Source organism: Balaenoptera musculus, chromosome 2, assembly GCF_009873245.2.
Source record: "Balaenoptera musculus isolate JJ_BM4_2016_0621 chromosome 2, mBalMus1.pri.v3, whole genome shotgun sequence".
Taxonomy (NCBI): domain Eukaryota; kingdom Metazoa; phylum Chordata; class Mammalia; order Artiodactyla; family Balaenopteridae; genus Balaenoptera; species Balaenoptera musculus.
In genome coordinates, this window is record NC_045786.1 from 69,267,637 (window position 1) to 69,290,613 (window position 22,977).

The 22,977-nt window shown below is 51.3% G+C and overlaps 1 protein-coding gene across 1 annotated transcript in view; it reads right to left on the reverse strand.

The window, feature by feature from the left end:
- Window positions 1–22,076, reverse strand: part of ANKDD1A (ankyrin repeat and death domain containing 1A) — a 33,728-nt gene extending 11,652 nt beyond the window's left edge. Inside the window, 9 exon segments of the mRNA XM_036842000.1 lie at window positions 2,073–2,171; window positions 2,713–2,811; window positions 6,197–6,295; window positions 6,971–7,075; window positions 10,858–10,956; window positions 15,874–16,002; window positions 18,294–18,364; window positions 18,367–18,396; window positions 21,843–22,076. Of these exon segments, the coding sequence (XP_036697895.1) occupies window positions 2,073–2,171; window positions 2,713–2,811; window positions 6,197–6,295; window positions 6,971–7,075; window positions 10,858–10,956; window positions 15,874–16,002; window positions 18,294–18,364; window positions 18,367–18,396; window positions 21,843–21,876 (765 nt within the window). The 5' untranslated portion in view covers window positions 21,877–22,076.
- Between the last annotated feature and the right edge of the window lie 901 nt (window positions 22,077–22,977).

Genomic DNA, 22,977 nt, shown 5'->3' on the forward strand with positions numbered 1-22,977 from the left:
AAGAATGACATAGCCATAGTACATGATGAAAACTAATGAGAACCAACTAGGTCCAAGATGGCAGAAGATTTGACCTCCAGTAGACCTTGAGCCTCATTATATGCTCCTTGTAATACCTTAGCATGCTAAATGACACACCCACCAGTGCCATGACAGTTCTGAGGCTAACCGTAAAAGGCCAAAAAGTGGGCAGTGGCCCAATTTCTGGAAATCCCCGCCCCTTCCTCAAAATAGTTGGAATACCCCTCCCACTCATTAGTCTATGAAATGACCCAGTCCATAAGAACTAACCACGCCATATTTCGAAGCCTCTTGCCTCTTGCCTTCCGAGATACCCCACACTCTGTCTGTGGAGTGTGTTTCTCTCTAAATAAATCTGATTCCTACATATCACTTCGTCTCCAAATTCTTTTGCAATGAAGAAAGTGCCTTAAATTCACCAGCAACAGAAGGACATGGCTGGTGCCCTGGGACAGCTACTTTCCCCCTCTTGGCTGTAATGTCCCCCGCTATGCCCCTGGGGTAGTAGTCTCCACACCTTCCAGGGGAGCAAATTAAATGTTTTGTGGTTTATAAAGCATTATTCACATTTAAGGGAATTTAAGATTTATATTATTATTATATTTACATTTGCCATTTTGCTATTTCTTTTCTTTTCTTTTCTTTTTTTTTCCGGCCGAGCTGCACGTCTTGTGAATCTTACTTCCCTGACCAGGGATTAAACCTGGGCCCTCGGCAGTGAAAGTGCAGAGTCCTAACCACTGAACCACCAGGGAATTCCCTTTGCTATTTTTTTCTGAATGTCTCTTGTTTTTTTTGTTCTGTTTCCCCTTGACTACCTACCTTCTTTTGTGTTAAATATCTTTAGCATATCATTTTCATTCCTCTGTTTTTAAACTATTTTTGCTATTATTTATATTATTCACTATTAATATTATTTTTGCTACATTATTGAAATTTAGAACAAAAAGAGAATTCCAGACCCTGCAGCCATTCAACCAGCCAAGAAAGATTGTCATTGATCTAAAAATAAAAAGCAAAACAAAACAAAAACACCAACTTTCTACCTAAAGAAAGGCCACAACCCCCTTTTCAAGGACACAGAGAATTTCTAATGGCCAACTCACACAGTGCAATGGTAAGGGAGAAAGAGGCCTGTCCCAGAGTCACACCCAGGCCCCAGCACTAATTGCAGTGTGGGCCTCATGTTGGGGACACCCCACCCCTACCCACGCTGGGCAAGGCAAACGTTTCAGGCCATGAGCTCTGGAGTCAGGGGAATAGGGTTTTCAGACTCAGCTTTGCTTCTTACCAACTTGTGACCTGGGAAAGTCACTGAACCTCTCTCATCTGCAAAATGGGGGGAATTGGGCTTCCCTGGTGGCGCAGTGGTTGAGAATCTGCCTGCTAATGCAGGGGACATGGGTTCGAGCCCTGGTCTGGGAAGATCCCACATGCCGCGGAGCAACTAGGCCCGTGAGCCACAACTACTGAGCCTGCGCGTCTGGAGCCTGTGCTCCGCAACAAGAGAGGTCGCGATAGTGAGAGGCCCGCACACTGCGATGAAGAGTGGCCCCCGCTTGCCGCAACTAGAGAAAGCCTTCGCACAGAAACTAAGACCCAACACAGCCAAAAATAAATAAGTAAATAAATAAATAAAATGAAGGTAAACTTTAAAAAAAAAAAAACAAAAAACGGGGGGAATTTTTCTGAGGTAATAGTTATGAAAGGGCTTTGTGAACTGTCATGTGCCCAGCAATAAGACACTAATGGGTACTGAGCTCCTATTATGTCCCAGGCAATATGCTAGGTATTTAGTTTTCATAGCAATATAAAATAGTAAGTATATATCACCCCCAATCTATAGTTGAGAAACAAGGCTCAGAGAGATTAAGTAACTTGCCCAAAGTCACAGAGCTCAGCAGTAGAGAAGTCAAGTCCGGAACCTGAGCCTGCTCCCTCACAGCCTTGTTCACACGATGTTCAGGAATCATCGTGGCTGCTACAGCTGACACAGTCACGGCTCCGCAGGCAGCCGAGGGCACACGCCAGTCGTGAGGAGGCCCGGCTACCTGGGAGAGGGCGCTCGCGCTACTCCCGGCCCTGAGGAGGAGCTACACACAGTCGGGGTGGATCCCTTCAGCAGCTGCGTGCAGGGCAGTCAGACCTTCCTGAAACACAGGGCAGCGGTGTGAGGACGGCAGGAGGCTGAGGCCAGAGCCTGAGACCAGAGGACACCCCTTCTGCCAGGGCTCCAGGGCTCTCTGAGCTCTCCCCTCCCTGCTACTGCAGACATGACCTGGTGATCTGCGGTTCCCGGAGCCCCGCACCTGATTCTCACCTTGAGGGGCACGTGGTGCGTTCACTCCCTCCGCCACAGCTCCGCTCGTGCTCTCCTTGCCCTCCAAGCCGCCTCATCCCTGCTCTGTCTATTCCCTCCTACTCCATCCTGGCCACAGTGACCTCTCCCTTCTTTGAACACACACCGCGTGTATGACTCCTCCGTCATCCCTCAGGCCCAGTGCCCCTCTGAGCCTGGAGTTTTGTGCTGCTGCTCATCTTCTCCTCGTGGGCTGTTTGAGAACACGTCCTCGCTCCTGGCTTCAGAGCCCCTCCCAGGGGAGATCAGGCTGCACCACGGGCTCTGGGCTCCTGGAAGGCAGGGGGCAAGCCAGTGTCACACACCTCTGCATCCTCCAGGTGGTGACTCACCGCATTCCGCTCCTCCAGGTCCAGCCTGACGTCCAGGAGTCGCTGCAGCACAGCCAGGTGGCCCCAGCGGGTGGCCGGGTGAAGGGCTGTGTTCCCCTCCTGCGGGGAGAAGGGCTCCTGAGGGGTCAGTGGAATCACAGACCCTTGCAAGCCCTAGGGACCCGCTGGAGCTGAGATCCAGAGAGGGGAGACATGTCCAGAGCAAGTTGGTGACGAGCTGCAGCCCTGCATGCTGGGCCAACGCCACCCTGCTCTGAGAACTGTGCCAAAAACTACCAAAAACCAGGGGCACTTTCAAGGGCCAAGTTCTGGTCTCTTTTCTTACACTTTAAGACGGACACATTACTTTAAAAAAAAAAAAAAAATCCCTATTTTTCCATGCTCCAGTCTAAAGCCAGTCCCAACTCGGTGACCCCGGATCCATCCCCTCCCTCTGCTCAGGCCACAGCCCCAGAGACTCCCCTTGTGCTCAGGCTGCGCCCAGCAGCCACATGGCCCAATCGCTCGCCTCCTGCGTCTTTGCTCAAGATGTTAGCTTCTCATTGAATAGTGCAGCCCAATGTGATCACAATATTGAAAACCACAACTCCCACCTCCTGTTCTCCTGATCCCCTTATCCTGCCCCACTTTTCCTTTTCCCCCATAGCACTGACCACCTAACACCCTCTACAATCTACTTGTATACTATGCTTGTTGTTTATTGGCTGACTCTCTTGGCTGGAACATAAGCATCACAAGGGCAAAGGTTTTTGTCTATTTTGTCCTCTGAAGTTTCCCCAAGTGCCTAGAATAGGGCCTGGGCACATGATAGACACTCAGTAGATATTTGTTCAATGATAATACATAATGTGATGGAGAGCTTGACCTGTGTCTCCTGGAATTTGAGAACCACAGGACTGGGAGCAGCCTCACCCTTGAGAAGTCTAAAGGTGACAGTGACAGAGCCAAGAGAGGTGGCTCCACTGGGCGGGCAAAGGGCCCAGTGTTCTTTGTGTTGGAAGTGGTCCCACAGAGGGCAGCTTATTTGGGATCGTCCTTAAAGGGATCTTGCTGCAGGAGGGTAAGGGGCCCCAGGGAAGAGGAGGCAGCTGGACGTGGCCAGCCCGAGAAAAGGTATGTCCCTACAGAGGAACCACAGATGGGGGACCAGGACAAGGACCCCGGAGAGACCCACAAAAGCATCCAGAAGGGAAGACCCAGCTTCAGCCATGCATCATGCCCAGAAGGCCATGGGGACGATCGAGCTGAACCAGTCACAGGGGCCTCCGGGGTCAAGTGCTTTCCTCTGCCCTGGCCTGTCTCAGTACCTTCCCCAGGAGACATTCAGTTTAGGCACAGATATCTATAAAGGGCCCAATGAGGATGTGAACACATACAGAAGCCAAAGCCGTACTTAAAGTAGTTAAAAACATACCCTGCCTCCATGATAGATAAATACACACATAAACAGCTATAACTATCTTACAGGGTCAAGGAGGAAACATCTACATTTCCTTTATGATCATCATTATATTATATTAATAAATAAAATTAAGTTTAAAAAATCCCCTCAACAGCTTTTTTCGGCTCCTCTCCCACCCGCTCCGTGGTCGGCTCGCCACAGCAAGCAAGGGTCAGGCTGTGGGCGGTGTAGCCACAGCCTGAAGTCTGTGTTCAAAGAGACCGGAAGGAAGTGTGTGAACGTTGGGGTCTGGCACGTGCCACCAGTTAGCAGAGCTGTGGAAACAGGGCAGGGCTTCCCCCTTCCTTCTGGATTATAAATATCTACTTCCTGCCCTTTGAAGCTGCAGATGGCATGGACCCCCTGCCAGGGCCCTCACACTCTGCCCAGGCAGGACAGGGGGCTGGGTGGAAGGAGGCTTTGGCCTTGGGCCTGGCCTCTCCCCTCCACCTGTGGGGACATCCAGCCTCTCCACCTCTGTGGGGCCCTGTCAGCCTCTCCTTGACATTTCCGGAGGAATTAATCACTCTCTCCGGGCTCTCAAAGCCTCCCTACCACAGCACCTGCAGCGTGAGGTATGTTGTCATCTGCTCTGACAGGTCTGTCTCCCTATACTGGCTGGCGGGTCCTAGCACGAGTCAGACCTTCAGTGGCCCAAAGCCTTGAAAAGCTTACTGTGCCCTCTCCCCAAATGAAATTCAAAATGAAAACATTCCTCATTGGAGAATACAACACTTAACAGGGACATGTAATTTTAAAAGCTTCTTTCTAGAATTTCTGATTGCAAGATTCTGGGTAAGTTCACCAAAGCTGAATTTTCTTGCTTTCTAGTTTGGAGCTCCTGCTCTCCTGGGGTCCTGAGTACATCATTTTTTTTTTTTTTTTGGCCTCCTGGGTAGATGTGTCCTGGCAAGGGTCGTCCTTTGCCCCTCTCTGTACCCCCAGTTCCTGGCTCAGGGCCTGGCACAGAGCACAACCTGCTCTGCCCATGTTTCTGAAATGAAGGCAATCAGCCTGATCTGAATCTCAGAACCTGACTTAGCCTTTTCATCCTGAAAGGATGAGTGTGGGCGGACAGATTTGGTGCAGACCCCCAGGGCTCAGGGCCGCAGGAGGCAGCCTGAGGAGAAGGAGGGGCACAGGGGTCGGCATCAGGATGCTGGTTCCAAACCCAGCTCGACCTTTGTCCTGCTGTGTGACCTTGGCTAAAGTATCCCCCTCTCTGGGCCTCAGCTTCCACATCTGTAAAATGAGAAGGTTGAACTGGCCCTTGATCTAAGATCCTGTGATCCATTGGTCTGTGAGCTCTGTCACTAGCTTTATAAACAGAACTCCTTGTATCCTAGCCAAGCACATTAATCAGAAAATCAACAGTGGAGTTCTTCCCTCTGCTGGAAGCACTGTTTAGAATTTGCTGCAACACATTTGCCTAATGACTCGCAATGGTCCATTGATACAAGTCATTTGTAGGGTAGTCCCCTTGGGTCCCAACCCCTCATCTGTTCTCAGATAGGTGAATTCCTGCTTATAAGCTCTCCACCCTGAATGAACTGCTCCCTCCTCAGCGGTCTCATCCTACTTTTGCCATAATCATAGTAGCTTACTAAAACACAAAGAAAGCAAATAACCAGCAGGCATGTGGCTACCATCCCCCAACTCCTCCCCATTCCCCCCAGCAACAGACAGCCCCAGTGGAATCACAGCCCCACTCAAACCCACCCCAGGCATCACTAACAACCAATCAGATTTGCCATCCTGGCTCCCCACATTGGCTCACAGCTCTTTCCTAGGATTGTGGTTGAATTCCTTCATTAAGAAACTGTGTCTTGGGCATCTTTGTGCTCTTCACCCATAGCACATGGCTGGCCCATAGTGTGTGCTAGAAAAATGCCTGCTGCATGAGCATCAGACACACGCTGGTCTTTGGGCCCCCAGCCCCTCTAGCACGCTGCAGTTGGCAGTAGACACAGGTGAGCTGCCCGTGACCACCCCGGTCAGGAGCCCAGAGCCCGGCCCTCCCCCTGGGACCCATGGTCACAGTACCTTGTCTTTGACACTGTGGTCACAGCCAGAGCCCACAAGGAAATCCAGAGAACCCAGCTGCCCGTGCTCTGCAGCCCGATGAAACGCTGTCCTTCCCAGCTGGCGGGGGAGGAGAAGAAAGTGAATCTTCCTCGCCTTGCCCACCTGGCCTCAGTTTCCCCAACCACACTGGGCTTGCAGTGCTCCAGACGCTCTCCCCCACCTTGCCCTATACACCCTGCCTGGAAAGCCCAGACCATCTTCCCAACAAGACCCCACTTGGTGGGTCCCTCCCCCACTGAAATCCTCCTGTGGCTCCTGAATAAAGGACCCATTCCTGAGGCTGGGGGTTGAGATCTCCATGAAGGCCCCTAACAACCTCTCAGGGCTTCATTCCCAAGATTCTAACCCATCTGAACTCACACACCAAAAGCCCTTTTCCTCTAAAGCTCTAGCAATTGTCTCTCCTCCATCTGGAATGCCCCTTGCTTTCTAATCTTACTGATGAAATCTAGTTCACTTACCAAATTCCACCTCCTCCAGGAAGCAGAAAGCAATGTCTCCCTTCTCTAACCTGTCTAGTCCATATCAGAGTCTCTCTGAGGGAACTGACCATGTGCTGCTGGTGTCCTGCTCATTTGTGCCCTAATGCCCCTTCTAGACCAGCAACTCCCTCAGGTGGGGTCCAGTCTGCACTACCCATGGCTCAAGGGATGCACTCAAGGAATGTACAGGAGAGGCCCCAGGAATCCCAAGCCCGATGGGAAGGACACACAGCCTTGAGGCCACACTCACCTTGTCAGCATGGTCCAGGGCCACGTCCTCCATGTCCCCCGTTATGAACGCCAGCACTGGCACATGGCCTTTTTGGGCTGCGCAGTGCAGTAAGGTCAGGCCGTCCTGGAAACAAGCCCAGGGTTGTCCCTGCAGTCTGCGAAGGGAGGCCCTGCTCACGCGCTGGCTGTCTCCCAGTGAGTGTTTGGGATCAAAACAGCTTTCCAAAGGAAACCACACTGAAAATGGGGATAGGCCCCTGGGACATCCGCAGGACCCACTTAGCCTCACAGGGGCTGGTGGGAGTCAGGATGCCAGAGTTCAAATCCCAGCTCCAGCATTTATCAGCTCTGTGGTCTTCGGCAAGTTACCTATACCTCTCTGAGCCCCCATTTCCTCATAGGTCAAGTTAGGATAATACAGGCGTATTGTGCTTCACTTTATTGAAGGTCTCTTAGCCCCAGAAGCAATATTTAAGTGAGGGAGGTTTGCAAATCCTATGTTCATAGCCGAGAGCTCCTACCCAGGCCTTGCATTACAGCTAGATTATTTGGAGTACTTTTCCGAATAGATTGTAACCATCAATGGGTCATAAAAATCAATGGAAGTCTTCTACATGTTGACAGTGGTTTGGGTTACAGAGGAGTAGTACTTGTCAAATTTCAGTGTGCAGGGACTTCCCTGGTGGTGTAGTGGATAAGACTCCACATTCCCAACACAGGGGGCCTAGATTCCATCCCTGGTCAGGGAACAAGATCCCACATGCATGCCGCAACTAAGAGTTCACATGCCACAACTAAGGAGCTGGTGAGCCGCAGCTAAAATGAGGAGCCCTGGAGCTGCAACTAAGGAGCCCGCAAGCCACAACTAAGACCTGGTGCAACCAAATGAAAATAAATAAATAAATAAATATTTAAAAAAAAAACTCAGCTTGTATTTCATTGTATACAAAGAATTTGAGCTCTAGTTAATAATATGCATGCTGGGGCTTCCCTGGTGGCGCAGTGGTTGAGAATCTGCCTGCCAATGCAGGGGACACGGGTTCGAGCCCTGGTCTGGGAGGATCCCACATGCCACGGAGCAACTAGGCCCGTGAGCCACAATTACTGACCCTGCACATCTGGAGCCTGTGCTCCGCAACAAGAGAGGCCGCAATAGTGAGAGGCCCGCGAACCGCGATGAAGAGTGGCCCCCGCTTGCCGCAACTGGAGAAAGCCCTAGCACAGAAACGAAGACCCAACACAGCCAAAAATAAATAAATAAATAAATAAAATTTTTAATAATAATAATAATATGCATGCTGACATATTTAGAGGGAAGTACATTGATGTCTGCAATTTATTTTGAAATGCATCCAAAATCTATAAAGAACTCTAAAAACTCATCAATAAGAAATTACCCCAGGGACTTCCCTGGTGGCACAGTGGTTAAGAATCCGCCTGCCAATGCAGGGCACACGGGTTCGAGCCCTGGTCCCGGAAGATCCCACATGCCACGGAGCAGCTGGGCCCGTGAGCCACAATTACTGAGCCTGCGCGTCTGGAGCCTGTGCTCCGCAACAAGAGAGGCCGCGATAGTGAGAGGCCCGCGCACTGCGATGAAGAGTGGCCCCCACTTGCCACAACTGGAGAAAGCCCTCGCACAGAAACGAAGACCCAACACAGCCATAAATAAATAAATAAATAAATAAATAAGTCTGCCTGCCAATGCAGGGGACACGGGTTCGAGCCCTGGTCCGGGAAGATCCCACATGCCGCGGAGCAACTAAGCCTATGCGTCACAACTACTGAGCCTGCACTTTAGAGCCCGCGAGCCACAGCTACTGAGCCCACGCTCCACAACTACTGAAGCCCGTGCGCCTAGAGCCTGTGCTCTGCAACAAGAGAAGCCACCTCAATGAGAAGCCCACACACCACAATGAAGAGTAGCCCCCGCTCGCCACAACTAGAGAAAGCCCACGCGCAGCAGCGAAGACCCAACGCAGCCAAAAGTAAATAAATAAAAATAAATTAATTAATTAAAAAAAAAAAAGAAATTACCCCAATTAAAAAATAATCTGCACACCAAAGAAGATATATGGAATGGCAAATAAGCACATGAAAAAATATATGACGTCATTAGTCATTATTGAAATGCAAATTAAAACGACAAAGAGTTTCTAACAATAGAGTATGGAAAGGGAAAAATGCTAACATTCCAGTGGAGAAACCTGGCCGACACCACTTTAACCAAGAGATCAAGCTTGATATTGTGATTTATAGTAAGAAATATATATTTGGTCCTTGTCCTGGCTCCTGGCACAGAGCTCCTAAAACCCTAGGGCAGACCTCCTGTGTGCCATGGCCCTTTTTGTTGTCTGGTGAACACGCATCTATTATCTTACAGTTCTGGAGGTCAAAAGTCTAAAATGGGCTGGGAGGGCTGCTTCTCTTCTGGAGTTTCTAGGAGAATCCATTTCCTGGCCTTTCCAGCTTCTAGAGGCTACCCGCATTCCTTGGCTTGTGGGTCACATCACTCCAACCTCTGCTTCCTTCAATCACATCTCCTTCTCTGATTCTCCTGCCTCCCTCCTTCTTTCCCCTAAAAGGACATGTGGGCACATGTGGATGATCCAGAATAGTCTCCCCATCTCAAGGTCCTTAACTTAATCACATCTGAAAAATTCCTTTTGCCATGTTAGGTTCTAGAGTTCACAGGTTCTAGGGATAGGGATATGGACATCTTGGGGCAGACAGTATTCTGCCTACAAGAAAAGAAAAACAATGATATTGAAATAGAATTATCAAAATATTAAAACCCAAATTTTTTATCTAGTAGCATATGTGCTTTACTGATCCATTAAACAAGATCTACTGAAAGGTCTAATAACTACCGCCATGATTTCAAAGTAATCATGAGCATAAACAGTATTTTGAGATAACTGCAAAAACTGTAATGTGATATGAAAAGAGCTACATTTTGTCTTAGAGACAATGTCACAGGTAATATTAATTCTACCTGCATTCATCATGGAAAGAAATGCTAAAATTTCAAGCAGAGGGCAGTTTAAAAAAAAAAAAGGTCCTTGTTTTCCCTTCAAAGCTCATGGATCCCCAAATTCTGTCTCTCTAAGGACCAAGGTTGAGAACTCCTGGCTGAAGGTATTTGGCCCAGAAATGTTTGCATTTTCATAAGGGCCACCAACCCCCTAAAAATTGAGACACCAGTTCAGGGATTCTGGGCACTCTTGACTCCCTGGGGCTCTCCTCCCTCAAACCATAGCACACACCAGTGAGCAACGGGGCACTGCCAGGGTCGCTAACATGCCAGGCACTGGGCCAGGTACTTTAGACACAGCACCGCATTTACTTCTGCCTCAGCTCAGAGGTGGGTACTAGCACCCCTATTTCCAAATGGGAAAACTGAGGCTCAGGGTGGTAAAATAACTTGCCCAGGGTCCCAGAGTTTGGTAAATGGTGCTTTGCTCCTTCTACCTGGCCATACTGACCGCAAGGGAGCCGGGGCCCCGTGGGAGGGAGAAGGCCTTACCTTCTGCTCATTTAATCTTCTGAGGGTGCTACTTTAATTCCTCTTTGTGAACAAGATGCTGGCCAGAGGACTGGGGACTGTCCCAACATCACAGAGTGGTAAAGAGTAGGGGGATCAGAAGCCAGGGGCTTTCAATGCTGTGAAAGAGGCGTCCCCAGGCCCTTTTCCCAGCCCCAGTGGAAGTAGTGAGGGTCCCAGCTTCACAAGGCTGAGCTCAGCTGGGGGGTCAGGACGGTTCTCAGAGGGTCGAGGCAAGCTGGGGCAGGCAGAGGCACGTGAGGGGACAGAGGGGGCAGTGATGGGGACGGGCAGCAGAGGTGGGGGCAGCCCTGTGCAGCAGGAGCTAGAGGGGGCAAGGGGGCCGCCAGCTGAGGCCTTACCTTGTTCTTACAGTGGATCTTGGCCCCGGAGTTGACCAGGATCTGGAGGATCCATAAGTGGCTGAACCAGGCAGACAGGAGAAGTGCATTCATCCCAAACTCGGGGAGAGGACATGGGGGAGGAAGGGAGGAGACTGTGAGGAGGCGGGGCTGTGCCACCTGGGCCCAAGTGTGCTTTGCAAAATCGCGCAACCATAAGGGACCTTAAGTGCCACCCAGGCTGGGGAGCTCTGGGCTTTAGGAATTTAAAGTCCAGGAAATTGTCTTAACCAGAGGCTGATACACTATTGCAAACTTTTTTCCCCCCAGTTTTATTGACAAATAATTGACATACATCACAGTATAAGTTTAAGGCATACAGCATGATCGTTTGATTTACATATATTGTGAAATGATCACCACAGTAGGTTCAGCTAACAGCCATCTTCTCACATAGATACAATAAAAAGAAAGAAAAGAAAAAAGGGAAAAAGATTTTCTCCCTGTGATAATTCTGAGGATTTACTCTTCCAACAACTGCAAACCTTTGTGGGGATACCAAATAAAACTTAAAAATAAAAGAGCTGCCATCTCCTCTCACCACCAGTTCATAAAGATGGACCGTTTTACCACAAAAAATTTGGAAGGAGCTGATCTCAGAGTATACTCTTTCCAAATACAGCTTCATGAAACATACACTGCATTGTTCTAATTTTCTGATTTGCTGTGACTGGTGAAGACCTCATCCTGGACTGGCGTTTGAGAATCAACTGTTTGAATCTCCTGCAGCACATCCTGCAGGCAGATGGCTTAGGTCTGCACACATGAAGGGACGGCATCTCGCCGCTGCACAAGACAACCACTGCACCGTCAAACACTTCTCACCGTGAGAGAAAGTCCCTGAAACTGAAAGAGAAAGTGAAAGTCCCTCCTCATGCTGAACTGAAATCTGCATCCCTGTGCTTTCCATCCTACTGGCCCTTTGGAGCAACTGAAAATACATCTAGGTCTTCTTCTGATGGCAGCCCAGATCCTATCTGCAGGATGCTCTTCCTCAACATCTGCGAAGTGTTTCCAGGTCACCAGAGCCCCTGCACTGACCTCCACCTTCGTGGGGTTCTGCATCTGAGGGCAGCCTTCATCCCCACCTCTACTGAGTCTTTCCTTCTCTGTGAAGAGCCCCCCAAGCCTCCAAACTCACCTCCCAGGATGCACTGACAGCCAGCCACCCTCTTAGAAGTGGTTTTTCTCTGTCCTTCCTTGAGTGTGGTGGGATGCGGCAGGGTCTGAGCAGAACAGAGGCCTGGGAGATCATCACCACCTTCCGCCTACAGGCTGCACTGGCCTCCCTCAGCTTTGGGCAGCCCCAAAGTTTGTCTCTAAGTTGGGCGTTCAAAGACCAGAGCATATTTTCCCACAGAAACAGGGTCATGTGTGGCTCTGGGTCCTCTGGTGAGGCCAATGGCCTGTCATTCATAGAATGAGCTCACAGGGTGACCTGGTACTGATGGGCCACAGAACCTCCCCACAAGCATAAGAAGCAGGCTTGCAGTGGGAAAATGCTCCCAAGTCCAGCTGGGAGCAGAAATGCAGAGCCCACCTCAGGAAAGGCTAAGGGATCAGTGTCCCCTGATGTGTCCTCATCCCCAGCACACTCTAAGCTGCCAGAAGAACAGGGTTGGCCTAGTCCTGAATCAGCCTCAATTTCACAGTCTGGACCTCTGGGGGAAAGGGTGCCTCACCCCAGCACCTGCACAGAGCACCTTAGTCACAACCGCTTCCCCACTTGGCTCCACAAAGAGCTTCTGGGGGGGTACCAGGAAAAGGGGTCTTAGTGGTTGGCACCAGAATCCCTCTTAGGGACAGAACTGGGTTTGGGTAAAAGCTGTGACAAGTGGTTGGGATGAAAGGTGAAACCCAGAAAGAACTGACTGGGCATCATGGCAGGAATTTGGAGGCAGGGCGGGGATGGTACAGACAAGGACAGCACTGAAAGTGGGGCAGGGAAAGAGGCCAAGCCCAAGACAAGGAAAGGACCAAGGGACTTTAAAGAACAGGAATGGCATAGAGAACAAACTTGTGGTTGCCAAGGGGGAGGGGGGAGGAGGGAGGGATGGGCTGGGAGTTTGGGGTTAGTAGATGCAAACTATTACATAAAGAATAGATGGGGCTTCCCTGGTGGCGCAGTGGTTGAGAATCTGCCTGCCAATGCAGGGGACACGGGTTCGAGCCCTGGTCTGGGAAGATCCCACATGCCGCGGAGCAACTAGGCCCGTGAGCCACAACTACTGAGCCTGCGCGTCTGGAGCCTGTGCTCCGCAACAAGAGAGGTCGCGATAGTGAGAGGCCCGCACACTGCGATGAAGAGTGGCCCCCGCTTGCCGCAACTAGAGGAAGCCCTCGCACAGAAACGAAGACCCAACACAGCCAAAAATAAATAATAAAAAAAAAAAAAAAAAAAAAAAAAGAATAGATGGACAAGGTCCTACTGTATAGCACAGGGAACTATATTTAATGTCCTGGGATAAACCATAATGGAAAATAGTATAAAAAAGAATGTATGTATATGTATAACTGAGTCACTTTGCTGTACAGCAGAAATTAACACAACATTGTAAATCAACTATACTTCAATTTAAAAAATAAATTTAAAAAAAAGAAAAAAATAAAGCATATGGTAAAGGAAAGAAAATAATAAAGAACAGGAATGTCAAAGACAGGATTTTAGGATTTTTACATTATTTTTGTGTGTAATGTAAATCCTCTCCATCTCTTATTTTGGAAAGCCTGCCCCACATCAAAGTGTGTGAATGGGGTCTCTATGGAAAGTGGGGAGAAGGACTGTGGTCCATGTTAGGGGTGATGCCAAGGTAGAGACAAAGGACTATGTGCAAAATTTCAAGAGAACGGCAAAAACTGAGCAGAAGCTGGAAGTAAGAGCCAAGAGTGACCACAAGAATTTAAGCCCTTCCTCCTGAAACCTTGGGAAGGTGCTGGACCCACCATAGCACCTCAAATGGGGACTAGAGTTGGTCTCAGCTAGAACCAAAGAGGCCAGGAGACCCAGCACTGGCTCAGAGCTCAGCCACTAGTAGAATATCAGTAACTGTGGGCTGGCTGGAGGACGAAGGACAGAGTCCAAGGGGAGAAGCCCACAGGAGCTTGGGAATGAAAAGGGTCAAGGCTCAAGGCTGGGGGAGGAGAGTCATGGGAGACAGAGCCTCTTGCCAGTGGGAACCCCAAGATACCTCACTGTCCTAGTTCCAGGAACTATCTAGGACAGAGCCCTGTGGCTTTTCACTAGAGACCTTCCCCCCAACAACAGGATTTCCCTTCTCCAGTGTCTCCTCCACCCTCCTGTTATTAAAGTAGGCATGCCTACCAGCCTTCTTATTTTTCAAAACGTATTTATTGCTGTTTGCAAAGGAAACAGAGAAGATTTGTAAGCACCCTCTCTTACTATTCTCCCTCATATCTTCTTTTCTCACTCAGTCCCTCAAGGAAGAAATAACAGAGCATGGTGGTGATAGTGAGGGTCTTTTTTTTTTAATTAATTTATTTATTTATTTATTTTTGGCTGCGTTGGGTCTTCCTTGCTGCACGCGGGCTTTCTCTGGTTGCGGCGAGCGGGGGCTACTCTTCATTGCGGAGCGCGGGCTTCTCATTGCCGTGGCTTCTCTTGTTGTGGAGCACGGGCTCCAGGCGCACGGGCTTCAGCAGTTGTGGCACATAGGCTCAGTAGTTGTGGCTCATGGGCTGTAGAGCGCAGGTTCAGTAGTTGTGGCGCATGGGCTTAGTTGCTCCGCGGCATGTGGGATCTTCCCGGCCCAGGGCTCGAACCCATGTCCTCTGCATTGGCAGGTGGATTCTTAACCACTGCACCACCAGGCAAGTCCCAACAGTGAGGGTCTTTGTGGGCAAAAGGCTGATGCAAGAAGTTCCAGTGGTTTATTGGGACACTCAGACTAAGGAACCCAGACACTCTCCTTCCAGGGTCATCTCTAAATGAAGCCTAAGCAGGAGCAGGGAGGAGATGGGGTGAGGGAGTGGGGAGGCAGGTGTTGCTGCCCCACTCCCAGCCCTGACTTGTAATCAAGCCCCCTTCGTGGTGGGGCCTCAGAGCAAAGAGGAGTCAGGACAAAGAAAAGTATTTCCATGGAAGCTAAGTTTCTGCAGAGAAGTTTATAATTTTTAAAAAATGTATCCCTGGGGCTTCCCTGGTGGCGCAGCGGTTGAGAATCTGCCTGCCAATGCAGGGGACACGGGTTCGAGCCCTGGTCTGGGAGGATCCCACATGCCGCGGAGCAACTAGGCCCGTGAGCCACAACTACTGAGCCTGCGCGTCTGGAGCCTGTGCTCCGCAACAAGAGAGGCCGCGATAGTGAGAGGCCCGCGCACTGCGATGAAGAGTGGCCCCCGCTCGCTGCAACTGGAGAAAGCCCTCGCACAGAAACGAAGACCCAACATAGCCATAAATAAAATAAATTAAAAAAAAAAAAATGTATCCCTGCCAAATGCCGTTGTCAGATTCAGCTCTTTACCCAAACCCGTAGGGGTAAATTTGTAGACCTTGTTATTATTCTGTTCTCTCTCTTAGCAGTGTGCTCCGTGCCAATTTGCTAAGTAAGACTCTTAGTCTTTATCCAGGTTGTGGGTTAGTGTTTGCCAGGGCAGAGCCCTGTGGCATATCATGAGAGACCTCCCTCCCGATGACTTTACTAATGAGGCCTTTGTCAACCCACCCAATTACCTGTTCTACAGCCCATATCTCTCCCTGTTCACATGACATCACGAGGGACTGAAAAGGCTGAGAACTGAAAGGCCCTTGAAAATGAAGAGATCTTTATGACTGTGCAAAGGGAAAGTGGGATTGGTACAGTGTCATTGGCCCCTGAAGACTTTGCCCCCTGCCCAGCCTGCACCTGTTCATCTGTGTATCAGTGACAACCTCGGCACTGACAGCTGGCTCATAGACCCAGAATGAGTTCTGATGCCCCTGCCCCACCCTAAGACAGACAGGAAGACGGACATGCACACACAGACATGCCTGCGTGAGGGGACCCGTACCGCATCCTCATCATCCACAGCAGCCTCGTGTTCCAGGAGCAGACGCACAGCCTGCTCGTGCCCTGCGCCCGCGGCCTGGTGCTGGGCCACCCTGCCCACCTGCCAGGAGGGAGAGGAAACCTGTGAGGCACCAGCTGGCTGCCCGGCCCACCTCGCACAGCCTCCTTACCTCCCGGCCAGGACAACTGGTCTGCGGGGTGGAAGGACCTTTGCTGGCTCTGGTGACCAGTCGGCTGGGGCCAGAGCTCTGCTCTGACCCCCTCCTCTTCCACTCTGCAGCTGCTGAAATGAACGTAGTAAAACACCATGTCTAGATCCGTCTGTCCCCCACCTAAAACTCTTCCCAGCTTCCCACTGTTCTTGGATCAAACTCCTAAACCTTGGGCCTATGAGGCCCTGCATGGCCCGGCACTGCTTCTCAGAAACGCCAAACAACATCCTGTCTCTAAGTCTGTTCCTGTTGCTCCCTCTGCTGGGCAGCCACCTGTGTCTGAGGATTATTTTCCAAGTCCCTGAGGAATCCTGAGTGCCTGGGTTCTGTCCCCTCCTTCCTTCAGAACAGGGCTGAAGGGTTCTGACTTACCCCCCACCCCCAAACTCACTGTCAGACCGACCTGGCAGTTCACCCTGGTCTCTGGCCCTCAGCACATCTGAGCAGGCCTTGGGGAAGCCAGCCTCCAACCCAAGAACCCACTTCCCTCCACAGTTTTCAGCATGTGATGGGGCAACAAAAGAAAACACTAATTTTCTGTGTGGTCTCTCTGGGGACGAGCTGTCCCCTCCTTTCCCATGCTGTCCCCTCTGCCTGGAAACACTGCCCTTTTTCACTGGCTCCCACAAAAATGCCACTTCCTTGGGAAGACTTCTGGCCGAGAGGGCCCCTCTGACGCCCACATGCTCTCAAATTGTGACAGTGGGAATGAACTATTTGTGAGATACTTTATTTACTGTCTGTTTTCCCCCACCAGACTATCAGCTCCAAGAGGGCTGGGACCATGTCTGCCATGGGTTCTGCTGTCCCCGTCACCTAGCACAGTGCCAGCACAGAGTAAGCCCCTAATACTTATTGAACAAATGAATCATTCAACGAGTAAATGAATGAATGAATCTGGCATTAGCATCCTATCATCCATAAGATGCAAGTCCAACTTGCAAGTCCATGTTTCCTTGCAAGTGCTTGTCCAGGAGATGAGACCAAGGCTCCAGTCACCAATAATGTGCTGTGTGACCTAAGGTGACTTGCTGCCCTCCTCTGTGCCTGCCTCCATCTATAAATAGGACTAATCCTCCCTGCTCTCCTCCCCTCTCCAGGGGTGAGTGAGAACCACCAGGAAACAGGTAGATGAGCGCTCTGAAAACCAAAACACACCAGACACACCCTAGAATTCCTGCTACTATTACTGAGCCCTAGGCAGGCTGTGAAGACCCAAGTGGTACCCCTGTCACATCAAACCAGACAGAGGATAACTGCTGCAGTCAGGAATCCTGCATCCAACCCTTTCAGCCTCCACTGACCTCTCACCCAGGCCCTGGCATCTCCTCTAAGATGCTTCTGACAGCTAGAAGCCCCAACACATGGAGAGGCTACCCCACGTGGTACCCAGGCCCGTCCCCAGTGCCCCCAACCAGAAGAATGGTTTTTCCCTCTGCTCCCTTCTCCAGCAGGGCTGTGAACCAGCCCACCTGCACCCTTCCGTGAGGCCTCATCAGCAGGGCCTGGTCTGCCTCCCCACCAGGCCAAGGGCAGGCCTGGGACAACAACAATTTTACACACTCAGTGGGCACAGCGGGCCCTCAGAGAACTGAACTAAATTGCTGTCTCGGGGACCTGGCGGTCCAGTGGTTAAGACTTCGCCTTCCAGTGCAGGGGCTTCAGGTTGGATCCCTGGTCGGGGAGCTAAGATCTCACATGCCTTGTGGCCAAAAAACCAAAGCATAAAACAGAAGCCATATTGTAACAAATTCAATAAAGACTTTAAAACAAAACACTGTAAAAAAAAAAAAAATTGCAACTGACACATCAGCCTCCCTTGGTCCAGAACCCCTGGACTTCTGACCAGAGGCACCAGGCCACCTTTGTCTCTCCAGGTGCCTGTCCCTATCTGCCAGCCTCCGACTCCTGACCTTTGACCCCCTGCCCTCCTGACTCTAAATCTATTTCTTGGAGGAGCCTACTGAATGGGTCACAAGGATTAAGAGTTAAGAGCGCTGGAATCCTGACCCTGACTTTGGGCGTCAGAGATTTTGAGACAAAGTGGACAAGGAGGACAGGGCCTGAGCCTCCCCCAAGTTAACACGTGCCGATGTGCCTGCCCCAGGCTCTGTGAACTGTCCCTCCTGTGTGGAGGTGACACTATAGCATTATTCCCAGCCGGAGCCCCTTTACACACGTGATTTCTGGCCCTGATGTGTACTCTCCTCCCGATCAGCTCCTTCATCCTCCCAACGTGGTTCCGGCGGCAGCCTCGTGGAGCTGCCTCTCCAGAGGAAGCACTGTGGGGACAAAAAGGGGTGCAGGATGAGGGCGGAGGACCCCCGACACTGTGTAAGGAGGATCGGGGAACAGCCCCTCCCTGGCCTGAATGTCTCCTAGGCAGGGGGTCTTCCAGCTCAGAATGGTGGGTGGATCCCTCTCCTCTTTCTTAATGTTGGAGACTTCCCCAGACAGGCTGCTTCTCCTTCCAACGCAGCTCATGTCCACGTGACCAGGACCCGGCAGAACCCTAAAGCTGGGAGACCGTGGGCAAGACCATCCACAGGAGCCAGGTGCGTGCCCCTCCCCTCTCAGAGGTGCCCCGTCATCCAGTTTTCCTGACTGCTATTGCTGTTCTTGAGGAAGGGAATGCAATTCATTCCCACTGGAGTCGATAACCACCTTTTTCCATGGCTCCATCAGTGAAGAAGGCAGCCAGGATTTACTGAGCCACCCACTGCGTCAGGCCCGGGCGAGGCCAGAGGCACGTGTTCACCCGGCTTCTTTGTCCTGGTCTCTCCACCTCTTCTCTCCTCATCCCCAAATCCTAACCAGCTTTCGCCTCCCGGCTGTGGGGCCTCTCTGATTGCCTTCTCTGTGGTCTCTGCACTCCTCTCATCCTTGTCCCTGCACCTTCATCTCAGTCTCAGACTAGAAGGAACCTCCAAGCCCCCCTTCCGGCCCCTTGCCATGGCCAGCGGTGGGCTCAGAGGGTTGGTGGCCAGGCCAGGGGGACTCAGGCCTGACGACGTGGTCCAGGGCTCATCTCACCAGACCCCCATGCTGCTGTCATCCTGACTGCTCTTGGCTTATAAGGATGTCCGGTCTCTTTGGCTGGACCTCAAGCTCCTTAGGGGCTCTGGCCACACCTGACACTTGCCAACCCACCCACATTTCACAGTGGGCCCAAGGCTGAGCACATGGAGGAATCCACAAAACTCTGCTTCCATGAGTGACACTGAAAATCCCCAAGCTGAGAGATGCCTGTCTCCCCTTCAGAAAGGCTTAGATACACAAGCACAGGGACAAATATTGGGCTGGCCAAAAAGTTCGTTCACGTTTTCCAGTAATATCTTACAGAAAAACCCGAACGAACTTTTTGGCCAATGCAATATTGGCTGGCCCTTTGCACAATCAGTACAGGACACGTAACTTGAGGTTTTATTGTTGCTGAACCTACATCCTGCACATTTGGTCCACTGCGAATGTCCAGACCCAGCCCCTCTGTGTATCCAGGGACAGGTCGCCAGTGTCCTGGCAGGGAAAACTAGGATGCATTAAAGTGACAGAGAAGCCAGCCATCAATTTGTTTTTTCCAGATAAATTCCACGTGGCTTTCCAGATACAGGAAAGGGTTTGGGGCTTTCTGAGGCCTCATAGATGCAACCTATGGACCTCAGAGCTGCTGCCCTCTGGCTGAGCCATTTCCTGGCTGTGTGACTTAGGTTACTTAATTTTTCTGTGCCTCAGTTTCCTCATCTGCAAAATGGGGACATGAGCTGCCCTGCAGGGTTATTGTAATGATTGGATATAAGTATGTGAAAAGCTCCTAGCATGGTATCTGGCAAATAGTACCATCGTCATCATCACTATTATTCCTCCAAAACAAAGGGTCAGAGAATAAATTCTGGCGGCCAAAGACCTGGGGGTGGTGGGGCTTCCTTTGTTCAGGGTTCTCTGAGCCAGTGAAGCCCCAACCAAGGAAACACCCTCCCTACCCACCTCCCTGCACTGCTTTTCTCTACAGCACCCCTCACCACTGGCCTATGCTATATTTACATACTTATTAGCTTTAGTGTCTGCTTCCCCCATTATAATATAAGCCCATGAAGGGAGAGATTTTTGTCTGACTTGTGAACTACTATATCCCAAAATTCAGGCCCTGGCGTATATTTGCTGAATGAATAAGTGACACACAAATCATTAAATCTCTTCAGGGCTTTTGAACTATATAAGATGTTGCCCCAGTTGAGACTCATTTGTTCCCTGGAAAACCAAACCACAAGCTCAGGTAAATGGCAGGAAAGAGGTGTACGGGGGGGACAGGGGGAGCTTCATGTCAATACTTCAGGGGAGAGGGGAAAACATCTCCTTCCAAGTGTGGTCCCCATTGATGGCGCCACCCTTCCTCACCCCCGAAAGGGTCTGCCTTTCCTATAGGGGAGGAGAGGGTCCTTCTGGAAGAATCCCTCTCAGATCTCAAACATCTCCGGGAAGCAACTGTCCTGAGAGTTCCTTTCCTTAAACTCTTGGACGAAAACCACCATGATCCAGGTTCAGCAAAAGATCTGGCAGTTCAGGCGTAAGCTTAGGGAAGCTGGGGTTTAGTACCCACACTGCCACTTTCTAACAGCAGGAAACATCCCTCTTGGGAGCCTCAGTTCCGTTGTAGAATCAGGGGAGGGTGAAAAAGTGATCTGTAGAGATCCCTACCAGCTCTGACTCCCTTTCTCTTGGCGGAAGCCTGGAAGAGTGGCCTGGTTTGTGCTGGCAAACAGCCAAGAGCCTGAAGGAGAGCATGGAGGCCCTGCAGAGTGCCAGTGAAATCAACTTCAGTCTCATCTCTTCCATCCATCTCAATTCATGCATCCTCTTTCTGGCCACAACAGACACACACTGCACTCTGGCCTCTGAGCCTCTGCCTATGCTGGGTCCTCTGCGCAGAACTCCCTCCCGTGCACCACAATGATCCATTGCTGCACATTCTTTAAGGGCCTGCTCAAGTGATGTCTGCCCCAAGCAGAACCTGTACTGCTTGAAAGACTTAGCACCTGATAGAACCCCCACTCCCATCTGCATCCCACTGAGGAAAATGGTACAGTCCTTCTCTCCCTTTACCAGGCAGAGCAGCCAAAGGTCCCCCAAGCTGGCTGATGTCCACAGGGATGCCACTGACTGGCCCAGAGGCCCTAGCAGCCAGGCACACTCCTGGAGGGAGCTCTGAGGTGCCCTCATCCCCCATGCAGCACACCGTACCTCCTCCACTCCCCATCCAGCCCCGACATTCTCAGGGAGCGGGGACCCTCAGCATTTCTACCACTTTAAGGCTGTGTGACCTTGGGCAACTTGTTTAACCACTTTGTGCCTCAGCTCTCTCTTCCGCAAAATGGAGATAACAGTAGGTCCTACCCAGAAGGCTGCCGTGGAGATCAAATAAAGTGCCAGCCCCGGCTCAGTCTGGCACACAGTTAAGTACCCAATAAAGGATCGTATTACCATCTTCTTTCGAGCTAATGTCTCCTCCACCCAAGCTCTCCGCTCCAGGGCGGGGAGCACCCCAAGTCTCAGGTGAGCAGCCAATGTCCCCTCGGCCAGGTGCGAGTTCCTCTCGGGGCCACAAAGAAGCCCAAGACGCAAGTGGCCACGCGGACCGCACAGATTGCAGGCTCGGTCGCCCCCGCTGGGTTGCGGCGCATCCTCTCGGCCTCTACCCGCCCGTGTCTCGGCCCCCACCCCGCGGACTCACGGCCCTGGGTCTCCCACGCCAGCTCCTCCTCCATGCCGCCGCTCCGGAGCTCCTCTGCGTTCTGCCTGGTCGCGAGCGGAGCGGCGCATCCGCCCGACTGGGCCCAGGAGCTGAGGGAGGGGGAGCTGAGCTGGGGGTGAGGACGAGGCTCCCGGGAGCGACGGAGTGCAGGCAGGCGGCAGCCACTCCTCCAGAGCCCTTGCCCCTCCTCGGCTCTTGGGTATGATGCAGGCGCAGCTGCTCCGACCTCCCAACCGCCCCCCATCCCGGGCCAGACTGCGGGTCTCTCTTGAGGCTCCCTCGACCAGCCCACGGCCCAGCGGTTCGGAGCCACTTGGGGCTCCGCAGGTCCCGCTGGGCTTGTCTCCTCTGCGAGCTGTCCCAGCCTCCCGGTCCCGGATGCACGACCTCCCGCAGGCCCCTGGCTCGCGACTCGGGAGCCTGGTCTGGCGCCCCCAGGCGCTGAAAGTCAGACCCCAAGCACGTGGGTGGGCATTTAAGGAACAGTAACCTCCGCAAGCCTGCAGGCATATGAAGAGATGGTCAGATTTGTTCATGATCAGAGAAATACAAATTAAAATGACAATGAGATACCACTTACACCGATTAGACTGGCAAAAATTAGAAAAACTGGAAAATGCCAGATGGTGGTGGGGAATGAGGGGTGTCATGGCCAGGTGCACTGCTGGTGTGGGTAGTCTGGGGCAGCCATTCCGGCAGAGTCTTGGCAGTAATGAGGGAAACTAAACACAGCGAACTCTGACCCTAAAAGCCAGCTCCTTCTCTTACAGGTTCATCAGGGGACACGTAAGAGGATTTTGTTGCTGGGTTGTTGTTTTGTGGTTACTGGGAGCTGGAAGCAACCTAAGTGTCCACATTGGGGGAGTAGATGGATAGGTAAAATGTGGTACTACTATGCAACTACAGATGCAAGGACCACGTGTATTTACAGCAACATGGATTGAAACACCAAGTGCTGAGGGGAAAGAGTAAAACAACCAAATGAGACCTAAAACACAATACCAATAAAAATGCTTGCACACAAAACAACACAGATTTGCAAAGGTACATACAGTACAAACAAAACAATACACATTAAACATATCAGAATGGGTTGTACTTCAGACCCTGGGGG